Raw genomic sequence first — 24,329 nt, forward strand, 5'->3', positions numbered from 1 at the left:
ACAGGGCTTGGGCTTCAGGGATAAAAATAGCCATGTAGATGTTTCCATTTGGGCTGGAGCCCAGGCTCCGAGACCTTCCTCCTCACCAGGTGATGCCGAAGTAGGATGTCTGCCTGTTTTAGCCTCAGCCCTAGTCTGTCAGACTTAGCGCTGTAGGTTTCCCTTGGCAGTGTCGGCAGTCCAGAGACACTGCTGCAGCCCCTGGGTCGGACTGCAACAGTTCCACTGAGTGTGTGCACGAGTCTGGAGACTGATGGGGCAATGCAAGCTTTCTCCCCCCACCCCCACCCCTCCCCTGTGCCTCACTGATGGGCCTCGCCCGGATCTGGAGCAATGATGTCGTTATGGCTTGAAATTGCTCCTTCCATTGCTCCTTATTCCCATAGCAGCATCCTGTTTTGGCACCAACATTGCCCTGTCGCTGAGCAGTAGCCTGTGTCTGGGGGTTGCAGATCAGATTCCCAAGTGAGGAGAAATCAGCGTTTGGGCAGAGTCTGGGCATGTTTTAATTGTAGACATACACCAGTTCTGGGACAGAGATTGCTAAGTAGCACACAGGACAACTTCTTCTTTCAGGAATCTTCATCTAGTACCAATGCCCCGGTCCCTGAGAACAACTCTGCTTTAAGAATTGGAGACCAAGGCAGAAAGCAAGCTGCTTTCCTGCTGTGTCTCAGCTCCCACTTCCTAGAACTACTGCCTCAGGACAGAATCCTGCATAGCTCAAAAACTACAGATACAGCACACCTTCCCAACACTGAGCACTTGCTCACACACTAAGAAAAAGAACTTGGAATATTGTGATGATGCCTGCCATAAATAAATCAAGAATACAGATTTATCAGAACTCATTGCCTAATCAGGTCTGCTATCTAAGAAGATTTATGAAAGACACATACAAACAGTAAAGAAAAATCCCAGTTATCAAAACACAGAGCAGAAGGAACCATCTATCCTTGAGTTTGAGGACCTGGTACGAACTTGTGCCCTTAGATAAATAGAAAAGTGAACAAGAATTTTTTTTTTTAAAACTATCTGTGTAGGATGCATAAGCAGACTTACAAATCATTCCCATACACACATTTGAAATGCAACAGTAATGGTTTCAAAACTGAGCTTTTCACTTTGTTTAGAAAAACATTGTGCTTTGCTGATCATTACGTTATTCTGTGGGCAGGGTATTAGAGGATGAACCTCCTTATATCACCAGGAACTGTTGCTACACATTTTAAACAAAAAAAACAAAACCTTGACAATTATGTCTTCAGTAGACTTACTTTTTGGTCTGTTAATGAGTAAACTTATTAACATTAAAAAACCTGCCATCTGTAGCCTTTTTTTGCAGGTAAGTGTATTGTGTCGGGGAAGAAGCTAACCAAGTATCTATTTGTCCATTTTCTGTATACATACTCAATATTACAGAGAAATTAAGCTCCCGTATTTTTTTGGAACCATTCCTCTAGTTTTGGATAAACGTTTTTCTTTTGCAGTTTTAGGTTACTAGTAGTCTAGTGACTATGAAAAGACATGCTATTAGCGCTTTGGAGTGTAACCATTTCTGCTTGGAATCCCCACCAGAATTGCTGAAAGATCATTCAGTAGTAAACATCCAACAGTGTATCATGGTCTGGTTGCATCACAGTATTTACTAGCTGAGCGTGACCACCATGTGGACATAAAATCACCTCTTTCCCCAACATCTGTCCCTACGCAACCTGTGTATATTTTTAATCTTGCTGTGTAAGGTGCCACTGAAACATATCTGCTGTCCCCATCATACTGCAGTTGTGGTTGGTAACTCACCTTCCAGATCCTTTTATCATAATGTCATCGAGCTAGTCCCTTGTCAGGAAAGTTGCCAAAGGCTGAAGTTAGTTTTGTTGTTTCCTTATTATCCAGAAGCAATTGATTTTATTAAGGTTAACGTTGTCTGCAAAACAGTTACCTAACTTGAAGACACTGGTGCCATGGGAAATGGGACCGATTAAATTAGGTAATGATTTCTTTAAAAAGAAAAAAAAATAATTATTTGCTAAGCAGCTGGCTAGCTATACAAATCCCTTCCTGTTCCATTCTCCTAGTGTAGATCACGGTCTGGTTTATTTACAATGGATAGGTATCACTGGTCATGGAAAAGGATTATCTCTCTAGTTCTAGCCCAAAGGCAGAGAAGAGCTTTTGCCAGGGGGTGGGTACAAGTTTCTGGACAGCGTCTCGCAGTAAATGCAAGTACAGGAGTTTTATCACCACTTTCTTGCTCAGTGAAGACCCAGGACTTGTCTCCCCTACTGCTAAAGTTGATGTAACTATGTCACTCGGTGTGAAAAAACCCACCCCTCCTGAGTGACATAAATTACGTTGACTTAAAGCAGTGTCTGCATTGCGCAGTCGGTGGGAGATGCTCTCCCACCGACCATGGCTTTCGCCTCTGGTGGTGGTGGAATAATCCCATCAACAGAGCGCGTCTCAACCAGATGCACTACCGATGCAGCTGCGCCGATGTAGGTGCGTCTGGTGAGGACAAGCCCCCGCGTTAGGCTGGATTAGAGTGCCTGTTGGCTTGATAGGCCTGTGTGATGTTTGGAACAGCTAGTCCACGCTGCTTCATAGGGCTGTGTTAAGTATCCACACTCACTCCATCTTTTGTGTTCTATCTACATCCCAACAGTCTTGGTATCCCTGCTAGAGTTCTATTTGAGGTGATTCTGGAACAAGATAGACATCCTAGGCAAAGCATTCATTCTGGCCCCAATTTAGGGAAGCACTTAAGCACATGTGTAATTTAATTGTATTGCAATATTAGATTAACAATCCTCCAAAAGGTGTCCTGGCCAATACAGAGCATAAACGAGACAGCAGCTCAGCCCTGTGGACTGTCACAGGCTAGTATATTGAGCAGGAATCAGTTTAAGGAAATATGGGCTAGAGGGAAAGAAGGACCTGTTGAGTAACATTGAGAGATTGACCAAGAGTAGTAGCACTAGATGATGTAATCGGGCAGATGAGCCTTGATTTATAAACTTGGTAAGGAAGAATTTATTACACACATCCTGCCCTTACCCAATCCCATGGACCAAACCTCTCCATACCACAGACAGAGATGGGTCAAATTTTTCTAAAAGTAGCCACTCACTCTGATGTCTTCATTTTTTGGGGCGCTCAACTTGAGATCCTCAAGGGCTTTTTTCCATAGGTGCTGCAATTGCCTTCAGCTGTAATGGTGGGAGTTCAGCACCTCTGAAGCACTCAGGGACCTAAAGCCAGTGATGGACTTCTGTAGGACTGTCGGTGCCAAACTTTCATTGGGTTGACTAAGGCTGCTCTGGAACACAAGTGATTTAATTGCCAACCTGGGGCTGGCAGAGCAGCCACCTGGGACTGCAAGCTGGGTGGGACAGAAGGATTTCAGCTGAGAGGAAGGGCTAGGTGAAACAGTCAGTTTGAACAATGGAGTGGGAGGGAAAAGAGGAAGTGTCCAGAGATAAATGAATCTCTCTCCAGCACAGAATGTGTGTGCTGGCATCTAGCAAGGACTACACCCGAGGGTATAGAGAGACGTGTGTGTGTGTGTGTGTGTGTGTGTCCTAAAATATAGGAAAGAAACTGAGACATCAGGTACAGGTGAGAACTGGTAAACTGAGTGATTAAAAATAAAATGGGAACAAATAAAACCTACACAGGAAACAATGCAAATGTGTAGTGAACAGGAGATCAGAAAGGAGATATTTAAGGAGATGGCTGAGAAGGGGCATTTTAAACACAAGAGGTATATTGATTGAGGAAACATTTAATTTTTAGCAGCCTTTATAAAGAAGAGCAGGGAAGAGATGTCCACTCTAAGCACAGGCTGTGTGGGAGGGAGAAGAAAGACCCAAGCAAATAGGCACATGAGAACAGGAAATGAGAACCTCTACGGGCCGCAATGGCATCCACCCCAGGATTGCGAAGGAAGAGACAAAGAAACAGAGTGCCTTCAGCCAGTACATTCAGAAACTCTTTGGAAACCAAGGACATCCTGATGAGAGGACAGTGAAACACACACTCATGGATTCTAGAGAAGACGCAGGCATCTTCCAGACATGTAAGTGTAGCTTCAGCTGTAAGGAAGACGATACAAGAAACATTAACCAGAGTGGAATGGGGAAGCGTCTTGGTAAGTAAGTGGCTGATGACCAGGAAGACCAGAGAGACATGGGAAGCACGTTAAAGTTTTTGGTGTAGAACCATAAAAGATCCATACAAGGATCCATAAGTGTGGCCTATAGGAAGAATTTCTGTATCTGAACTGATGACGAGCAGACAGGGATCCATAGCCTAGGCAGAGGGGAGGGAGCTGCACTGCCACAAAGGTTAGTATTGGAGCAAATTTCATCCTTGTGCTGTACCAGTGATTGGGAGAAGGAAGGGTAAGTTGGGGGGAGAGGAGTGGAGGCCAGAGAGCGGTGGGGATTGGGGGTGCACCGTGCCTGCAGCAGATGATTTTTTGCAGCAGCAGTCTGAGTGAGTGCAAAGGGGAGCTAGAGCCCTCTGTCAAGGCCAGAGGGGAAGGTTGGCATAGTCAAGGTATAAGCTGATGAGGGCCTAGACAAGAGTTTCATTTGTGTGGATGGCAAGGAAAGGCCAGGTCTTGGAGAGAGCCGCCTGAAGAAGCACCATGGCCCAGGCACAGCCTGGATGTGTGGGCTAGAGGGACCAGGAACCAATGAAGCTGAGATTCAAGCCCTGAATGGAATGGGGGTTGGGAAAGTTGCCAGGGGGGAGAAGAACATCAAGAACTCAATTTGGGCCTTTCTAAGTAGAGATCCCCTTTAGGACTCATTCGACAGATGACCTCACTGGCAAGAGCTCGGCTTAGTGCATGCAAGTGCTGGACAAGACACTGTGAAGCAGAATCCCTGCTGACGCTCCTCTGTTCTGACCAGCATTTGTGCAGTTCAGTGCGGAGCACCCACCTGGCTCTGGCAGTGCTCCTGGAGCCTGGCCTGAAATCTCCATTGCTTCAACTGGGGCCATTTCTAAGCCAGCTTGTATGACAAAGTGGGAATGTTCTTGCAGTGTTTTGTGAATGCTGAGTGGAGAGTACTGACCTGGGAAGCTTGCAGGGGAGTTGTGCTGGGACGGCTTCCTTGGGGAAGGGAGGATACCTGAGCATGTCACCTGAGAACCCAGGATGGGGGTTGAAGGCCAGGTAACACCTCTGCCCAGGAAACTGGACAAAGGCTGGAGGAGAAGCTGGGGGGAGGCGGAGTGAGAGGCTGGAGGGTTTTTCAGTTTTGGAGCTGACTGGGAAATGGAGGGGGTGACCCAATAGGGCTTGGGCTTCCCAATGGGGCTGTGGTCTCCCTGGGGGCTCCAGAAGGACCTAACTAAAGGGAGTCCTGTTGTCTGTACCGGCAAGACCTGTTTTGGACTGTGTTCCTGTCGTCTAAATAAACCTCTGTGTTACTGGCTGGCTGAGAGTCACGTCTGACTGCGCAGTGGGGGTGCAGGACCCTCTGGCTTCCCCAGGACCCCGCTGGGGCGGGCTCACTGTGGGAAGCACATGGAGGGGCAGGGGATGCTGAATGCTCCAAGGAGAGACCAGGAAGGAGAAGCTGTGTGAACTTCTTGCCCTGCAGACAGTCTGCTCCAAGGGAGAGGAGGCTCCCCAGAGTCCTGCCTGGCTTGGTGGGGAGCAGTTCCAGAGCATCACCCAGTGACTCCCTGACAGCCTGTTTTAGCGGCTTTGTGCTGGAATTGCAGCACTAGCTGCACTTGTACTTGGAGGTCCTAAGGGAGGTTTGAAGTCCGATCTCTGCAGCTGAGAGGCTGCTGTCCTTCCCAGCACTCTGCCACCCTACAAGCTGAGGGCGATTCCCAAACGGTCAATCTGCTGAAAAGAGCCATTCCCAGGCTTCTGTCTGGGGCAGAATCGAGAAAGTTGCACAAAAAGGAAAAACGTGAAGTAAGGAAGTGAAACAGCGTTTGTCTGATTCCCCATTTCTCCCCCTGTGAAGTGTGTGTAGAAAACCTGCTTCCCTTGTCTGAGTGGCTAACACCGTAGTTGTCTTGCTCCCTCACCTGTCACCTTGCAGGTGAGGGCCTGGACGGGTGTCATAGAAAAGTCCAAAGGACTGAATTGTGCGCACACAAGCAAGGTTTTTGGGTCAGTTCTGCATGTCCTGGGGAGCCATGTCCTGACAGTGTTGGGAGGTAGGAATCCCAAATTGTTCTGCGCTGAAAGGTTTTGTTAGTCATTAGTCCTGTTGTCAGCACGAGTGAGTGTGTCATTTGCTCTCCTCCTCCTGTCTTTGGGCTGTCCCAGTGCCCCTGCAGCCACAGAGAGAAAGGATCGCTCCCATAGAACTGGAGAGAGAGAACCTGCTGGGTCTCCTCTAGTTTATACTCACTCCTTCTTCCCCCGGCCCTGGAGAATGGTGCAGGATTGTCCCCTGCCCTCTGTTCTTTAGACCTGTTCCAGTCTGAATGTGTCGCTTTGCATAACCCTTCCTATGCATGCTAGCAGTCACTCAGTGGCACCAGGAGCAGTGAGAAGCTGAATAAGGTGTTAATGGCTGGAGTCAGTTTAAAGCTGCTGCTGGGAAAAACGTGTCCATGATCGTTACCAGGTTGGCAGGAATCTCTCCCCTGTGTGCAGTGGAAAGGGACGAAGTCCTCTGTTCATGATGGCAAAAGCCGGAGATGAGCCTGTAAGGGGGAGGTGGGTCGGTCTGCTAGGCCTCGGATCAGGATTTCAATTGTACTCCAGACAATAAAGCCAGATTATCACAGGGAATTGGGTTCTCCTCTCAAAATCATTTCCAATTCCTCCTTGCAAAGCCTGGGGAAGAGAACTCTGGCTCCACACCCCTGCTAGTCTCAGGCCCTACAAAGGAGAACCTAGTGCCTGCTTTTAGCTCCATCACTTTCATTGAGAATTATATAGATTAGCCTCTTCAGGCCAGTTCTCTAGATTCTCCTCCTCCCAGCAAATGCCTCGGTTTTGCACTTCTTGTCCTTGCAATCCCACTCTCTGCACTCAGCTTCTGGCACAGATGTTTGGAGACCCTGCCTCCCGTGGTGCATGCTGGGAGGGAGTTCTGCGATGATTGACAAACAGATTAATGGCGGGGGGGAGCTGGATTCTGTCGGCTCCTAGCTCTAATGGCAGGAGGTCTGGGTTGTGGTGGGTTTTTACTTGATGGCCGGTGTGTCTGTGGGGCATAAGGGTGTAATCTGCTGAGTGAAACCCCAAGATGAGCTAGAACCGAGGAAACAGCACATGTGGCAATGCTAATCTGATGTTTGATATTCAGTAGTCTCCAAACATTAAGGATCATGGCTTTGGAAATGCCACCTGGCCAGGAGAAGATGGAGAAGTATCTACAATGGTGGCCTAAAAGGTGATGCCGTTGTGCTGGGGATCTGTGTTCGGTTCCTGGTCTTTCTCTCCCTAGCCTGGCAAGTATCAGTTGGTGCTGCAAGGGGGACATGCACTCTCATGGAAGCGAGTGTCTTGCTTTCTTTGATCCCTTTGGCTGAGTAGAGAGCAGGACTGGTGGCTTCCAAGCGAGTCTGGCCCTCCTTGAAGGGAAGAGAACTCCCTCCCAGCATGCACCACGGGAGGCAGGGTCTCCAAACATCTGTGCCAGAAGCTGAGTGCAGAGAGTGGGATTGCAAGGACAAGAAGTGCAAAACCGAGGCATTTGCTGGGAGGAGGAGAATCTAGAGAACTGGCCTGAAGAGGCTAATCTATATAATTCTCAATGAAAGTGATGGAGCTAAAAGCAGGCACTAGGTTCTCCTTTGTAGGGCCTGAGACTAGCAGGGGTGTGGAGCCAGAGTTCTCTTCCCCAGGCTTTGCAAGGAGGAATTGGAAATGATTTTGAGAGGAGAACCCAATTGGCAATTGGCTGTGATATGGGGAGCTAGAGGGTTTCCTTGCGGGTCCACAAGTAACATGAACCACACATTCAGCTGTGAAAGTGTTCAGATGGGTGGTGGGTTGCACAGCTGGTGAAGAAAGCGTGGGAGTGGGGAAGGAAAGGTGGGTCTCTGGCAATCTCCAGTTCACTTTCCCTGGCTGCATCGCTCAGGTGCCCCGTTCCCTGGTGCTCTGTGCTCTCCGCACACACTGCCTGGCTGTCTCTGGAGCAGCAGCTGAACTGGCCCAGGTGCTGTGGGTCCCAGGTTTTGCTGTCGCTGGGAGCCAGCAGCACTCTGATGCCCTGAGATCTAGTTGTGCCAGGCCCAAGGGCTGTGACCCCGCGGTAGCTGCAGGTTCCAAGCCTTCTGTCAGGAGACATTGGGGATGGTTAAAATAGACATTTTGCTCTGTCCAGCTGGAGGGATATTGCTGATGTGACCTTGCCTGGAGTCCTCTGAACAGCACCGTCAGTGGGCACTGGTGGGTCAGAGAATGGGGATCCTTCACTCCCTGGAGCCTAAAGGGCAGATTTTGCATTGTGGGTCTGCAGGAACTTCCTTCACTTTGGAGGAGTTACTCTGGATTTACCCCAGGGCGGGTCAGAGCAGATCCTGGTCAAGAAGCCTTGTGGGGATGGTACCGTACTGCATACAGCACTGTCCCTGCTTTCCAGCTGCTTGCTTCTTATTCCTTCTCTCCTCAGTCTGCCTTCCCCCTCCCCCAGCTCTGTCCTTCCTCCTTCCATCCCTCCCCATCCCCCTTTCTCTCCTGTCTCCCATCCCCCCTCTCTCCTCTCTTTGTTTCTCTGCCTCCACTCTCTCCCTGCCCCTCCTTCCCTCTGTCTCTTCTTTCTTTCTCTCTCTCTCTTTTTGTCTGGCTTTCTTTTCTCTGCACTGGCCACCCTCCCCCACCCCAGGGTAAGACTTTACATTCTTCCCAGGCAGCTACATCTGTGTAAGACGTTCCCTCCTCACCAAACACTGAACCCGAGGAAAGGCTGACATGGCTCTGGTCACATAGTGCCTTTGGTGGTAGAGTAAAGGAGGCTTGGTGAATCCTTGCTCTGGGCTTGCTTTGCGTCCTCTAGCTCGCCAGCTCTGCATTTCGTGCACATGCTAGAGGAACAGGCGCTCTGGAGGAATTCTGACTGAGCTGTAGCAGTGCCCAGCTGTCCTTTGGAGAGAGCAGTAGCCAGACTTAGTCTAGAGACTGACCAGGTATGTTTGATGCTCTGTTTAACCTTTTGCAGGGACCCTGAGCTACAGATGTGCACGTGCTAGGGTGCATCAGAAGGCTGCTCCCTCCAGATGTGGCACCATGCAAACAGCATGAAGAGAGAAGATCCTGTCTGTAAATCAGGGCACAGGCTGACTAGGCTCTCTGGGTCAGAGCAGCAGAACTTGGCAATGGGTCAGTCCTTTCCCCAAATGTTAACAAAGCTGTTTGGCTCAGCCTCCCTGGCTCTAAGGAACAAGTGAGTGGCTCGCATTGTGTGAGCTGAAAGAGTTGGAAGGAAGTGGGTTCTGCGCGGCTGCTGTGCTCCAGAGCCATGCTGGCCTGCGGGCGGCTGCAGTGGGGCTTCCTGCCCTGGGCTGGGACAGACCTTGGACCTGCCTCTGTCATTCCCAGCCACTCTTGAGTCTAGCTCAGCTTGGCTAGAACCTCTCCCCAGCTTAAACAAAATGGTTTAGTTGTTTAAAGCCTCTCTCCTGATTTGTACCCCAGTGCGTGCCCCCCCCCATGCACCCCATTCCCTGCACCTTTTCTTTATCTTCTTGCCAATGCTGGTGTGGCTCAGAATGGACCCTGTGACTCACTATGGCTTGAGGGGGATGATCACATCCTTCCTGCTGATTTTCCTTCCTTCTGCATGGCTTTGGGACAGCACGGCACTGAGGATTTGCTGAATTCGTGTGTCTGGGTTTAGCTCAGTGGAACAGCACCCCCTTCTGTTGAGCACAGTCTCATTACTTAGAAAATGCCTAATACTTCGGCCAGGTTGGCTACATGCTTAGAAGCACGTGCTAATTCTAACAGGTGCAGCGAATGCCCGGGTGCCATTTTGCTGTCCCACCTCAGGGGAGAAGCCTCTCCACACACCTAGTCGGCAGCTGCATGAAACTAGAGAGACCGGGGGAGAGGTAATGTCTGTCCTGTTGGTGAGAGAGAGACGGGAAAGGTACTCGGCATCACAGCAAAATACCAGGAGGAACAGATTGTTTAGTTAACACATTTCAAGGAACCATGCAAGGTGAAGTGGCCTGTTAACACCCCTCCAGTCATGTGGGGGCGGGGAGGAGAAAGCTGCGGGGGGGGGCGGTGGTTAACTGGGTTACAGATTGTTGTAATAAGCCATAAATCCACTGTCTATTCAGTCCATGATTTTTAGTGTCTAGCAAAGTTATGAATTTAAGCTCCCTGGCTCATATTTTGTCAGGTGTTTGTGCAGGTTTCTGTTGCGAGTGAGGACAGACAGGTGAGACAGTGATCACTTTGTGAAGTGTTCACCCACAGGTGACAGGATGTTTGTCTTTTGTCATTTTCCTGTGTGAGCTCATTGGAGAGCATTGTGTTGTCTGGTTTCACCCACACAGTTGTTCTGGGGCATTTAGCGTCCTGGATGGGATACACCCCATGTTGTGATGGGCATGTGTAGGACTAGGGAACTCAAAAGGTGTGTCTTGGGGAATGCTGATCACCGCAGCAGTGGAGCTGTGTCGGCAGGTTTTGCATCTGTTGTGGCAGGGTCTGGTGCTGCTTTGAGTTGGTGGGTCCTGGTCTGTGGGGAGCTGGCTTCCGATGAGCTTGGAGAGTTGTTTGAAGGCCAGAAGAGGGGGTTCAGGAAAGTGGGGTCCCCATTGAGTGTGGATAGTAATTCTTTGAAGCCCTGTATGTATTCCACTGTGGGGTGGTAGGTGACAACTCAATGGGTCCTGGAGATCCTAGAGAAGGGAGTTCCAGTGCCTCCCTTTCCCCTTGGGGACCCATCTCATGAGACCCTGTTCAGGAAGGAAGTGGTCTCCCTACTGCAACTTGCAGCAGTGGAAGACGTGCCTGTAGAGTTCCTGGGCTGAGGGTTCTACTTCTCTTGAACCAGGAAACTGAGAGAACGGTGGGGGGCACGCCATCCTGCATCTTCAGTTCAACACGTTTGTCAATTTGGGTTCTGGAAGGTGAGACTGGCATCCATAATTCCATGGCTGGATCCTCAAGACTGGATCCGAGCTCTCGACTTCCATATCGTGATGCACCCCTCAGATTTCTCGTGGGGAAGTCTCTCTGCCAATACAGAGCGCGCTCCCTCAGCCTCGTCATGACCCCAAGATGTTCGCTGAGGGCTGGGCAGTCATGGCTGGGCACATTAGAAGGCAAGGAGCTCGGGCCTCTCCAGGAGGCTAACCCCACAGGAGTGTTCCAGGACTGAGGGCCCTCAGCTGGCATGTGTAGGCATTCTGCCAGGTCTTCAGTGTGCCACAAGACAAGAACTCACTGCCAACATGGTGTGCTATAGCAACACACATGGGGGGCTCACGTGCCACCACTGTGTCAGGAGGCGACCTCACGGGCACTGGTGCAGCAATCACCAAGTCTCAGGAGTAGCTCTTCACTTCCTCAATCTGCAGAACACCCTAGCAAACCACCTCAGCCAGCACCATCAAGTCACGCTAGGATCTGTTCTCCATGACACCCCACTGTAACCCTGCAGCACATCCCACCTGACCAAGGAGTGGCACAGGGCAGTTGGTCCCACTCTCCGTCGGACCCCTTTCTCATTCCATGGGGCCTGAGGTGCATGTACGCCTGCCCTGCTGTTCCTCTGGTACCAAGACGCCTCAGGAAGATCAAACAAGACCCAGCTCTCGTGACTGGGGCAGCCCCTGCATGGCGCAGGCATTTTTTGGTACTTTGACTTCGTGAACCAGTCCACATGGCCTCCCATCAGGCAGACTCTTGCAGTCCAAGGCAAAAGGCCTGGCCCTACCCTCCAGACCCTGTTTCCAGCTCACAGCTGGAAGGACTCCAGTGAGCTCACCTTTGCTGTGCAGTGGAAGAGATTCTCTACAGCTCAGCTAGAGAATTGTCTTCTCCCCTTCTGAAGCCCCGCTCACTGCCATCCTCAACTACCCACTTGCCTGAAGGCAGGTGGGGCTCTGTTAGCTCAGAGTGCACTGGACTCTGCTCACCCTCCTCTGGTGGAAGGCTGCAGTCTCCTGCCACCTAACCACAGCCAGGGTCCTCAAGAGGCTTATTCATGGCTTTCCGCATGCCAGGCCCCATCTTCCGTGGGTGGGAGCTCCAAATCTGACAGCTGCTTTGGCAGCACTGCCCCACAGTCATTAGTCCAGCAGATGCCGAGCACCCCTTGCAGGACATGCTTCCCTGCATGTGAGTCACCAGAGGTGCAATATGTGTGGACAATCGCTCAAAGACTACTTAACTTACCCTAAGGTAACAGGCTGATTGAGGTGTGTTTGTCTACATGTGTTCCATGACCCGCCCTCCTTCCCCACTACTGCAGAGGCCTTGCCAATCTGGGTCCTTTTAGCAAAGAAACCGGGGAGCAGTTGCAGCCACCTGGCCCCTTAACCTTCAGTTATGGGGTGCTGGAGGGCACCTGGGCTGCAGGCATAGTCCCAATGGACACTGCTACGCAAGAAGATTCTGATCTCGGAAACCTGGGGCACATGAGGGTGACACTTCTCGAAGAACCAGGCACGTAGGGCAGGGAACCGTTTTCTCAGGCTCCGATGAGGAAGGTTTAGGGGAGCTGTGCAGGTGGTTGTATTATATATTGGGCTGGGTTGGGGTTACAGCTGCTTTTGAGCTGAAGAGAGTGTTGATGTGTCTGTTTCCCAGCCTACCTGAGGGTTGGCCTCGCTGGCTGGCTGGCTCTTTTCTGTCTCTAGCTGTCTCCTCCTTTCCCCATCTGACACTTTCTGGCTTGCTTTGTTTGGCATTATCCCTCTTTAACTACTTCTCAGCCACGGTCCCCTGCGGCCTGAATCCCTAAGGAATGCTGCTGCTGCAGAGTGCTAAGAGATTTGTGGATCTGAATGCAAAGCAAACCACCTGCACCGATGAAGTGAGTATTCACCCACGAAAGCTCATGCTCCAATACGTCTGTTAGTCTATAAGGTGCCACAGGACTCTTTGCTGCTTTCACCTGCAAAGGTGTCTCATCTGCCCCACATCTTTCCTCTGCAGCAGAGTCTCTGTATTTCACCATCCCAGGTTCCTCGGCTTGCATATGGCAGTTATGAAATTACTAGCTGGCAGCCTCCTTCAGTCTTTCCAGCTGTAAGTGCAGTGTATGGGTGACTGCTCGAAGAAGGTTCCCGTCTCTGTTTTGATGCTGAAGTGTGTGTAAGCAAGGCAAGGCTGCTGGATAACTAGTGCTGGGTGCTGTCAAACTCCCTTAAAACTCTTTGCCACTTCTGGTGAAATTTATCCGCAGCTGACTTGCCTTGGTCCAAATTTACCAGCCTCCCAGCTGCTCTGGAGACTAGCAGAGCACATACGTCTCCGATGGCAGACTCTGGGTCCTGGCTTGGCAAGAGCTCTGAGGAGTTCAGTCCTCTGTGGGTTCTGAGCATATGTGCGCAGGCAGCCCTGCGCAGGCCCTGGACCTGACGTAGGGAGGAGAGGTGCTGCATGTTAGACTTGCAAGCTAGTTTAGAGAGAGCTCTGGGACTGTGGCACTCCGAGCACACAGGCAGCTTGTCTTCCCCCTGGATAGTCAAACTGTATGTTGAACCTTCTGTATTGGTTTGAAGGCAGCTGAATTCCTGAGTGGTGATTTTTAGTTAAACTTTGGGGAGAGAAGAGGGACACGTACGTTTGGGGTGGAGGATGGAGGGGCAATGAAAGAAGATGGATGCACGTGAAGCTGAAAAGCATAAATTCCATCCTGAGTGGGTTGGTCCGGTTGTGAGCACCTCTCTGTGCTCCGAACACTTCCTTCTCCCTGCCTGTGGAACTGGGCTCCACACGTCTTCTCTCTAGTGGTCACGGAACAGCACGAGCAACAGTAGTGTCCAGCAGGAAAAGCAAAGCACCTGCATCTGCTCCTCGTTGCAGTGGGAACAGGATCAGGCCCTAAGCAGTGTCACATTCAGGGCTGTAGCCTCTAGCAAGGTGAACTTGAGACTGGGTTGTATCTCTGGCAGACTTGGGACCGTCCTTGTAGAATGCTGCCGAGTTCCCTGGGGCTCTTTGTAAAGAGGCTCCTGTAGTGTGATTTCGCAAAACACCGTGCCCAGAATTTCACCCGTCCTTTCTGCCTGAGCCCATCGCTCCTGGCTGAGCTAGAGCGCTGGTTTAGAAAGGCATCAATCTGGATTTAAAGCCTTTGTGCTGGAGAATCCACCAGCTCCTTAGGGAAGTGCCTCCATTGGCTAGTTCCTCTCACTTTAAAAAGCAGCACCTTATTCCTAGTCTGAGTTTGTCTAGTTTCAGCTCCCAGCCAGGGGACCTTGTTCTGTCTTTTCTGGCTCGATTAATGAGCCCTCTGCTATCAGAAATCTCCTTCCTACGTAGGCATTTAAAGATCCTGAGCAAGTCCATGGTACGCCCACATCTCGAATACTGTGTACAGATGTGGTCTCCTCACCTCAAAAAAGATATTCTAGCACTAGAAAAGGTTCAGAAAAGGACAACTAAAATGATTAGGGGTTTGGAGAGGGTCCCATACAAGTAAAGATTAAAGAGGCTAGGCTCTTCAGCTTGGAAAAGAGGAGACTAAGGGGGGATATGATAGAGGTATATAAAATTATGAGTGATGTAGAGAAAGTGGGTAAGGAGAAGTTATTTACTTATTCCCATAATACAAGAACTAGGGGTCACCAAATGAAATTAATAGATAGCAGGTTTAAAACAAATAAAAGGAAGTTCTTTTTCACATAGCGCACAGTCAGCTTGTGGAACTCCTTACCTGAGGAGGTTGTGAAGGCTGGGACTATGACAGTGTTTAAAAGGGAACTGGATAAATTCATGATGGCCAAGTCCATAAATGGCTATTAGCCAGGAAGGGTAAGGAATGGTGTCTCTAGCCTCTGTTCATCAGAGGATGGAGATGGATGGCAGGAGAGAGATCACTTGATCATTGCCTGTTAGCTTCACGCCGTCTGGAGCACCTGGCATTGGCCACTGTCGGTAGACAAATACTGGGCTAGATGGACCTTTGGTCTGACCTGGTACGGCCGTTCTTATGTTCTTAAGTCCCTCTTTGCCTTCTCTGGGCTACACTAGACTGAGTTTCTTCACTCTCTGTACAGCAGGTTTCCAGACCTCAGATCCTTCTCAGTGACTCTCTTCTGAGCTCTCTCCAAGTGTGAATGCCAGAACTGGAGCCTGTATCTAGTGGTGGGCTCACTAATGTTGACGAGGCAAACCCCACTGTCCAGCTCTTCCTTAATATTCCTCTGCATATTCAAGCATCCAAGTGCCGGTTTTGCTCTCAGCTGCAGTACTGCACTGAGAGCGTGTGTTCACTTGGCTAGCTCCCGTTACGCCTTCTCGATGTCCTGCATTCCAGGGTACTGCCTCCCGTCTTGTAAGCGTGACCTCTGGTCTTTGGGCCACGATGTATGAATTTGAGTATGGCTGGGTTAAAACACAGGTTGCTGAAATGAGCCCCATTTACCAAGCAATCCAGGGCAGCCTGTATAACTGGCCTGTCCCTGTCATTATTTACCACTCACTCATTTTTATGTCCTCTGCCGATTTGACAAGCAGTTACTGTATAACTTCTTCCGTCTCTCGGATAAAGAGACAGACTAATGCTGAGCTGGGAGCGGAACCTCACAGGACCCCACTATAAACCTCAATATGTAAATTTTTGTTTCTATTTTTTTTGTCAGTGGGACCAAGCCAACGTATGTTATGTCAGCAGCGTCACTTTTCTCACCCGAACCAGGGGTCGGCAACCTTTCAGAAGTGCTGTGCCGAGTCTTCCTTTATTCACTCTAAGGTTTCGCATGCCAATAATACATTTGAACGTTTTTAGAAGGTCTCTTTCTATAAGTCTATAATATATAACTAAAAACTATTGTTGTATGTAAAGTAAATAAGGTTTTTTAAATGTTTAAGAAGCTTCATTTAAAATGAAATTAAAATGCTGAGCTCGCATGCCATAGGCTGCCTACCCCTGACCCAAACTGTAATCTCCTTAAAAATGAGAGATTGACGAGACCCTATTTTCCAATAAAAACTCTAGTGACTGGCATGAATTATGCTCCCATCATGTAATTCTTTGACTGCCCTCTGTATCAGCCTTTCCATGAGTGTGCTCAGAACTGACACCCGGCTGGCTGGCCTGCTGCTATCCACAGCAGCCATTTGTCCTTCTTTGGAATATTGGCACATCGGCTTTTTTCCCAGTCCTCTAGAACCTGCCTAGTGTTCCCAGATTCGTTACAAATGCCCCCAGGCGATTCAGAGAGCCCCTGGGCCAGTTTTACCAGGAAGTCTGGAGGTCAGGGCACGGGACAAGGGCTCAGACGATCTGGGTTCAGTGCCAGGCCTTGGCACAACCTGTGTGAGCTTAGGCAGGTTAGTCTGTCTCTGGGCCTCAGAGGTCCCCTCTGTACGATGCGGCTCACAGCCCTGCCCTGCCTGCAGGGGTGTTGGGAGCATACATACTTGGGAAGAGATCAGACACTTTAGTACAGGGGCCATGTGAGTTTGGATCCTTTCAAGCCTGGTGACTTTGGGGCCTGCTGGGTGCTGTCTTGCTGTATCTCAGCCACTCGTACCCTTAGAAGTACCCTGTCTTTATTTTACTAATTTCAGAAGCACTTCTGGTTACTGTAATTAGCTCTATGACCCTCTCTGTCTTCTGTTCAGTGGTTATCAATCTGCAGCCAGCGCAGGCCCTGGACATGCAGCTGAGGGGAAGGAAACCAGAGAAAATATAAACAAGTGAACTTCCCTTAAAACCAGGCACACTCATTGCTGGGGAAACTCTGACCCAAGGGAGAGGGGCAGTTAATGAAGGCCAGAGGGAAAGCGGAGGCCCCCAGCCTGGAGGTGGAGAGGGCTGCAAGGAAACAGAGGCTGAAAAGCTAGAGAGAGTAGAGACAACATCTGCCACTGAGCAAGGGAGGCAGCAGCAACCTGGGCCGGCTTGGCTCCTGTACGGAGAGTCCTGCCTGGAAATGCTGCCCTCTGCACCAGCCCCTTGGCCCCTGGGGGAGGAACATGCTGGGGAACCTAAACAGAAAATCCCCCTAGTACGGGTGCACTGGGGCACTTCCCAGTGGGTTCGGGCTGAGTCCCTTGGCTCCCCGGCCCTTGCAGTGCTGTGTTCCCCTCGCCCTGCCTTGTGGGAGAAAGGACCTTACGGCAGCTCACAAACGGTTCACACATTTCGCTTTCTTGACCCTTCCTTGAACCCTGCCCTGGGGTCCCCTGTCAGAATGAGGTGTTAAGGGGATTGGGGAAGCTGAGGTTTTACTGCATCTCCCCCACCCCATCACTGGAAGCCCAGACCTCAGACCAATCTATCTGGCTAAGCTGGCACAGAACACTAATGAAAGGTCGCGCTGGGGTTCATGAGACACCCAAAGGACTCAGTTTGCCCCAGGGACTGCTACCTCTTGGGCCTACATCTTAACACGGGCTTTGATTTTTCTGAGGGGCTCAGTGCCACAGCTCCCAGGGGCTTCATCTGGAGTGGAGCGCTCAGCACCTCTGAAAATCAGGCCCAGGTGTTCCAAGTTGGGCACCCAGAATCAGTGGTCGCTCTTGATAAGGTTGGTCTCTGCTTGTTAGCGAAGCTGCTGTTCCAGAGCAGTGATCAGGGCATGGCTGCTAGCCAGCACCTCCGTGCTGCCACTCACAATGACAGCAGACCGGCTTCTCGAGGCACCGGGCTTGTGGGGTGGGATGCAGCTCTGACAAAGGTTAACGAGCTCTCCTCTCTGTTCCTGCAGCCATGACAGCCTAGCCGTGGGGTGAGAGATGGAACGGTTCACTGACTCTGGAACTCAAACGGATGCGGTGGTGGTGCTGTCCCTGGCACAGGCCGCTGTCCTGGGCTTGGTGTCCGAGAACGAGCTCTTCGGCGCAACCATCAGCCCCGGAGGCTTCTTTCCAGGACTAGGAAATGAGCTTGCAGACACTGCCGCTGTGGAACCAGAAGATCCGGAAAGCGCTTACAGGCTGGAGAAGGAAGGCTGCGTCCCAGCCGAGGCACCAGAGGAGGAGGAGCTGGAGGCAGAGACTCCATTTGAAAAACATACTCGGAGGAGGAAGCGGCCCCCGGTGAGGCTGGTGCCCAAGGTCAAGTATGAAAACCCTGTGGGTGCGGAGGAGGAAGTGGTGTATGAAGTGCCCGTCCCTGGCGACAGCAAGGAGGAGACGCAGAGCAGCCACCCGCCCAGCTTCGAGGAGTCCAGCTGTGAGAAGACCGTGCAGAGCAGTGCCATGAAGATGATTGACCTCAGTGCTTTTGGCAGGAAGCCTCGGCGCCTGCGGCATCTGCGCAGACACGTGCGGCAGGAGGTGGGCCTGGGGAGTTACGAGCACAGGTGTCCAGACCCTGTCCAGCTCGGTTACGCTGAGGCCAGCATGGGCGGGGCTCCGGCAGGCACAGGGCCAGAGGCCCTCAGAAGCGAGTGCAGCTTCGAGGCGAACGCTGCGTCTCTGGAGGGGCCCATGCCGGAGTCGCCAGAGCAGGGGAAGAGCGAGCAGGGCTTTGCGTGGCAGGAGCCAGTGGATTTTGATGCAGACACAGCTGGAGTTAACACTGAGCGCAACAAAAAGGCCCAGCTGGACCGGCTGGACATCAACGTGCAGATCGATGACTCCTACCTGGTGGAGGCGGGGGACCGCCAGAAGCGCTGGCAGTGCCGCATGTGCGAGAAATCCTACACCTCCAAGTACAACCTGGTGACGCACATCCTGGGCCATAACGGCATCAAGCCCCACTCCTGCCCGCACTGCAGCAAGCTCTTCAAGCAGCCCAGCCACCTGCAGACGCACCTCCTGACGCACCAGGGCACGCGGCCGCACAAGTGCGACGTGTGCAGCAAAGCCTTCACGCAGACCAGCCACCTGAAGAGGCACATGCTGCTGCACAGCGACATCAAGCCCTACAGCTGCCATTTCTGCAGGCGGGGCTTCGCCTACCCCAGCGAGCTGAAGGCCCACGAGGTGAAGCACGAGAACGGGCGCTGCCACGTGTGCGTGGAGTGTGGGCTGGACTTCTCCACGCTGACGCAGCTCAAGCGCCACCTCTCCACGCACCAGGGGCCCACGCTCTACCAGTGCCTGGAGTGCAGCAAGTCCTTCCACTACCGCAGCCAGCTGCAGAACCACATGCTGAAGCACCAGAACGTCCGGCCCTTCGTCTGCACCGAGTGCGGCATGGAATTCAGCCAGATCCACCACCTCAAGCAACACTCGCTCACGCACAAGGTGCGAGCAGCCGCTGAGCCCGAGGCCTTTCCCTGCCCCAGAGAGCAGGGGCCAGGGGAGGAGATGATTTCAGTTCCTTAGAGCTTTGACTGTCCCGATCGGGGGTCGGGCTTAGGCAGGGATCTAGCCCTTCGAGCTGCCTGTTGGGTTTGCGTTGATGACTCATTGGTTGGTAGGACAAAAGGACATCTGAGTTCCCAGGGGCCTGTGTGACCTCCTTTCCCTTGTGGGGGAGACTCTGGGGTCTGCCTTCCCTGCTTATGGGGCGGGGACAGTGCAATATGGGTGCTGGAGGGCTGGCCGACCACTCTGTCACTCTGACCTTGGCCCTGAGACTGGAGTGTTTTCTGCCTCGTAGGGGGAGCAATTCTCCCAGCTCAGCCTGTGTGCAAAGCAGAATGCAACACTCTTAGAGCCCAGTCTGCCCCTCGTTCCCAGCGCCCCTTCCCCAGAGAGCCGGCCAGGTCTGTCCACAGGGCTCAGGCAGGGTTTAGCAGTCTGCGTTCTGCCCTGATCATGCCCTGTTCACTGGAATGGCCAGGAGCTTCCAGCCAGCTGGGGCACCTGCAGCCCAGGCCCAAAGGGAATGGTTCTTGCTCTCCTGCCAAAGGAGGTGCCAAAGGTACCCAGAGGCACTTCCTGCTCCGCTGAGGGGGAGCCAGGAGTAAGGGCGGGGGCAGGATTCCCCACACAGGCTCTCTGGCCCCTGGGCTCAGCTCGCAGGGAAGGTGGGTGGGCTTTGGGGGATCCCTGTGTCTGTTTATGCAGAAGGCAGAGAAGGCTGGGGTGGGTGAGGAAACAGGAAAGATTTTGAAGGAAGTGCAGACAAGTTGGTTGCACTGACCCTTTGTTCCTTATGCTCTGTGTCCTGTACAGCAGTTTCTCAGGAGCAGAGGCAAGTCCTTAGATCCCCTGGTCTCTGCTCCGTGCCCCTCACGGTCACTGGGGGAGACTGATGAGCTGCTGAACATGCCTGAGCTGGTCAGAGGCGTTCTTGTGCTCCATGCAGGGAGCCTCCTGTTGAATGGACTGGCGGCGGGGGGCCCCGCAGTCCTTTGAGCTGGTCCCCACTAAATGTGCACACTCCACGTCAGACAGTTGGCTTCCATTTGTGTGGTATTCTTAAGTGTGCTCCCATCATGCTGACAATTCCTGTGACCCTTTCAGGGTGTGAAAGAATTCAAGTGTGAGGTGTGTGGGCGTGAGTTCACCCTGCAGGCCAACATGAAGCGTCACATGCTCATACACACCAGCGTCCGTCCATACCAGTGTCACATCTGCTTCAAGACCTTCGTGCAGAAGCAGACCCTCAAGACTCATATGATCGTGCACTCGCCGGTGAAGCCATTCAAATGCAAGGTATCCTCTGGGAGCCTCCAAAATCCTTCTGGGGGGTGCCCCCTCATTGGGGCTGACATGCCCATGCTTCACCTCTGCAGGGCACCAGCCAGCCTGGGCTAAGGTCACCAGTGCCCCCATAGCCGCAGCCCCCATATCTGCAGCGCATCAACAGTTCAGCCTGGCTTGCAGTCTCTCTTCCGAGATAGCAGGGGCCGCAGCTCCGCACTGGGGCCTGTCGGCAAAGCTGGGAGGGGAGTTTGACGTGCATGTACCCGTGTTGAGCCCCTCACTTCCATGAGCACTAAAATTCACACCCAGTCTCGCCAGCCTGGGACCAGAAGGGGGGTGCGGGCAGAGGGATGAGACGGAATGTGAGCGGCTACTTCAGGTCTATGTGGAAAAGACAGTGGTAGCCAATCTGCAGGGCTTGCTGGAAAGCCCAGACCCTTAAGGCAGCTGGCGGTGGGGGCAGTGACGGGATGGGGCTTGGCTAACCGGTGGCCTGTTCCCAGGTTTGTGGGAAGTCCTTCAACCGCATGTACAACCTGCTGGGACACATGCACCTGCACGCAGGGAGCAAACCCTTCAAATGCCCCTACTGCTCCAGCAAGTTCAACCTGAAAGGCAACCTGAGCCGGCATATGAAGGTCAAACACGGGGTCCTGGACATCAGCCTGGATAGCCAAGGTGGGTGTGGCGGCCTGCTGGGGCTCCTGGCCGGGGAGAGGAATCCAGCATTGACAGGGCACCTGCCAAGAGATCTGGCCAAACCCTGCTGCTCTCTGGCAACCCGCTAGCTTGAGGAGCTGGGCTGCACAGTGGGTCCCTCTGCAGGTCCCATACTAACCCAGGCTGTCGCTAGCCCTCCATTGGGTCACAGCGTGTGTGAGTGTGCAATGCCCTACACACGTCCTTGCAGCACAGAGGCTGTCAGGTGGAAGCTGGCAGTTCAGGCAGTTGAGGCTTCTGGTAGTATCAAGGGTGCATCTCCGCCGTCCCCTCCCTTTGGCTGGGGCTGAGGTGACTTTGTTAGGGGCTGGAATTCTGTATTCCCAGGCTCTGACTCTCCCTCCCCCAGGGATGGCAAGATGCTTTAGCTGGCTGGTTCTGCAGTGAAATAGCTAACGATGTTGACATTTAATTGTCAGTATTTAGTGTTCAGACTCTAGCCTCCAGTGGGACCCCTGCAGCTCAGAGCTGTTGTTTCAAGCTAACTGCAGCCTCCCTCCATGGGCTGTGCCTGGGTCATGGGTTCTCATCTAGTGCTGTACGCCCGTTAACGAAAGCTGAGATTCTGCTATACTGCTGCAATTGGAAAACCATCTGCATGGCCCCAGAAGCGCATTATACCTGGGGGGCTTGCTCATGTCTCCTGCTGTAATCACTCTGCCCCAGAGACAGCAGCATGCCATGGGGTAGCCAGTGTCCCACTGGGCGTGTGAGCCAGCTGGGACACAGCACACCAGTGCTGCCTGGCACTCAGGCACAGTGTTACGAAGTCTGGGCCCCAGAGAGCAAAGCCATGTGCCACTGCTCCAGAGCCTTGAAGAGACCTTGCCGGTGTGGGTCAGGACGTGAGGGGAGGGGCTGCCTCCTTTGCCCCCTTTTCCTGGCAGACCAGCTCTGGGCAGGCATGACAGCGTCCCCCCCACCCCCCGGCTGTCCGCTAACGTGAAAGCCCCACCTGCCAGGAGCATCAGAGACGGTTGTCTAGCTCCCCAGCCCACTGTGCAGTCCTGAGGGTTTGGGACCAGCTCTCCAAGGTAGGTGGGTGCCAGAAACACCTTGCCCCTGGGTGCGCTGCTGGGCCGTGCTCACTCCACCCCACATCACACACGTGTTGTGTTGTTCCCAGATCCCATGATGGAACTGACCAGGGCAGAGCACACGGAGCTGGATGCCCAGCAGGAAATGGAGGAGTATGATGAGGAGAACGCCTATGATTACGCAGGGGTGGGCAACCCCCCGGACGAGAATGCCCTGACAGAGCAGGCCATGAAGGAAATGGCCTATTACAACATGTTGTAGCTGAGAGACGGGGGCCAGGCCCAGCCAGGTGCAGGGTTGTGAGAGGGAGTGATATGGGGAAAACAAGCTCCTGTCTCCCATTGCAGCATCCAGAACCAAAAGCCAGGCTCAGCGGGGCTGCCCCATGGCGCTTGGCTGAGCCCAGGGAAGCTGATCCTCCAGGGTGAAGGAGGAAACGGGGGTGGCTCTGAGCCCTGGCCATGCCAGACCGGAGCTGGGCTGCAGGAGGCAGTAGCCTTCAGCCACCAGCCCACAGAGGTGACATACCGAGCCCCTGGCTCCTGAGGCTGTCCAGGCTGTAGTGAGCCAGCAGGCCTCTCACCTGGGTCATCCTCTCTCAGGGCCTCTTTCTCTCCCCCTCCCCCCCCAGGGGAAGAGCCAAGAGCCCTGTGTTCATTCCTGCCTGCGGTCTCTGCGGTGCAGTGTGAGCATAGTGCTCAGGCTGGGGCCCTGGGGGAGCTCTGGCTCCTGGGCTCTGCCCCAGGGGGCACCAGAAGAGATGCTCTCTGGCCCCCATACTTGAAGCCCCAGGTAGGGAAAGACGTGGTCCAGAACCTGCTGAGCATTAATTATATTCTACCTCCTCCCTAGTCTGCTGTGGTGGGGACTGCAGCCCAATCCTGCCTAGGAGACACTTGGACTCACCTTGCAGCCAGGCCCACCCCATGAAGCAGCCATGCACAGGGGGGCTCTCTTGCTCTCCTCCCTGGGGCCAGGAACACTTGCTCTGGTGTCACCCAGGAGTGGGAGGGAGAGGTGCTGCTGCAAAGCAGAACTGGGGCCAGCCCTGTACACACACAATATTTTCTTACCGACCCCTGGGGGAGGCTTGGGGCTGGGCACTGTGTTTAAAGGACAGATCTGTACAAAGCTGAGAAATGGTGGTATTTTGAAAGTAATTTATTTTTTTCAGGTGTGCTGAGCGGTTAAAGGATAAATCCAACCACCTTCCTTTGTAAAGCTGTATAATGCGTGTGTGAGCTGGGGGTGCAGGGCTCCCAGGGGAGAGCACATCCTGCACGGGGACCCTGAGTTGCTGTCACTCCCTGAAGGAAAGTGACCATATTTACATGCTGCCCATGAAGACAGGCCTAGAGAACCCGAGGGGAGGGTGGGGGTGGAAGGCACTGTCACTTCCCCAGTCTGCTGCTTGGGGAGGGGAGTTCTGCCCTGTGGCTGGAGTAACTGCAGAGGCCCAGCCCCCCCAGGCAGTGGTGTCAAGGAGGTTAACCCTGGGGGCAGGAGCTGGGGCTGTTACGGGGAACTCCGGGCTCCAGCCCAGCCCAGCAGGAGTGACATCTCTGCTAAAGTCAATGGCCCAAGAGGTGCAGGAACCTGCCCTGGGGGTGTGTCCCCAGGAGCCAGCGCTGTCCGAAAGTGCAAGATCCAGTAAGGCCTGGAGTGAGGGCAGAGGCTGGAGCTGTGTGGAAACAGCAATGGAGGAGGCAAAGCCCAGCACTGGCTGCTGGGCTGGAGAGGGTGGCCTGGGGGGAGAAGCAGAGACCCTACCTCCATGCTGTCCCCTGCATGGGCTTGGGGCAGCACTCAAGGCTAGAGTTATGGTCCAAGCAAGGCAGGCCCCATGCGAGCTGGCACCAGGCAGGGCAGCCACTCTTTGAGGGCTCCAGGGCTGAAC

General features: G+C 52.8%; 1 protein-coding gene across 1 annotated transcript; it reads left to right on the forward strand.

Annotated features, from left to right (window-relative positions):
- Positions 1 to 3,605: 3,605 nt before the first annotated feature.
- Positions 3,606 to 23,636, forward strand: ZNF710 (zinc finger protein 710). Its single transcript, XM_050967335.1, has 5 exons — positions 3,606 to 4,081; positions 17,839 to 19,324; positions 20,492 to 20,683; positions 21,178 to 21,352; positions 22,521 to 23,636. Exons 2-5 carry the CDS (start codon positions 17,867 to 17,869, stop codon positions 22,691 to 22,693), a joined length of 1,998 nt encoding a protein of 665 aa, XP_050823292.1. The 5' UTR covers positions 3,606 to 4,081; positions 17,839 to 17,866; the 3' UTR covers positions 22,694 to 23,636.
- The last annotated feature ends 693 nt before the right edge of the window (positions 23,637 to 24,329 follow it).

Source organism: Gopherus flavomarginatus, chromosome 9, assembly GCF_025201925.1.
Source record: "Gopherus flavomarginatus isolate rGopFla2 chromosome 9, rGopFla2.mat.asm, whole genome shotgun sequence".
Lineage (NCBI taxonomy): Eukaryota > Metazoa > Chordata > Testudines > Testudinidae > Gopherus > Gopherus flavomarginatus.

Bases quoted from the DNA above. Each gene is read 5' to 3' on its own strand.
- ZNF710 (XM_050967335.1), top strand. From the start codon at position 17,867: ATGGAACGGTTCACTGACTCTGGAACTCAAACGGATGCGGTGGTGGTG. The intron at 20,684-21,177 runs GTATCCTCTGGG...GCCTGTTCCCAG, and splicing joins TGAAGCCATTCAAATGCAAG to GTTTGTGGGAAGTCCTTCAA. The intron at 21,353-22,520 runs GTGGGTGTGGCG...TGTTGTTCCCAG, and splicing joins CATCAGCCTGGATAGCCAAG to ATCCCATGATGGAACTGACC.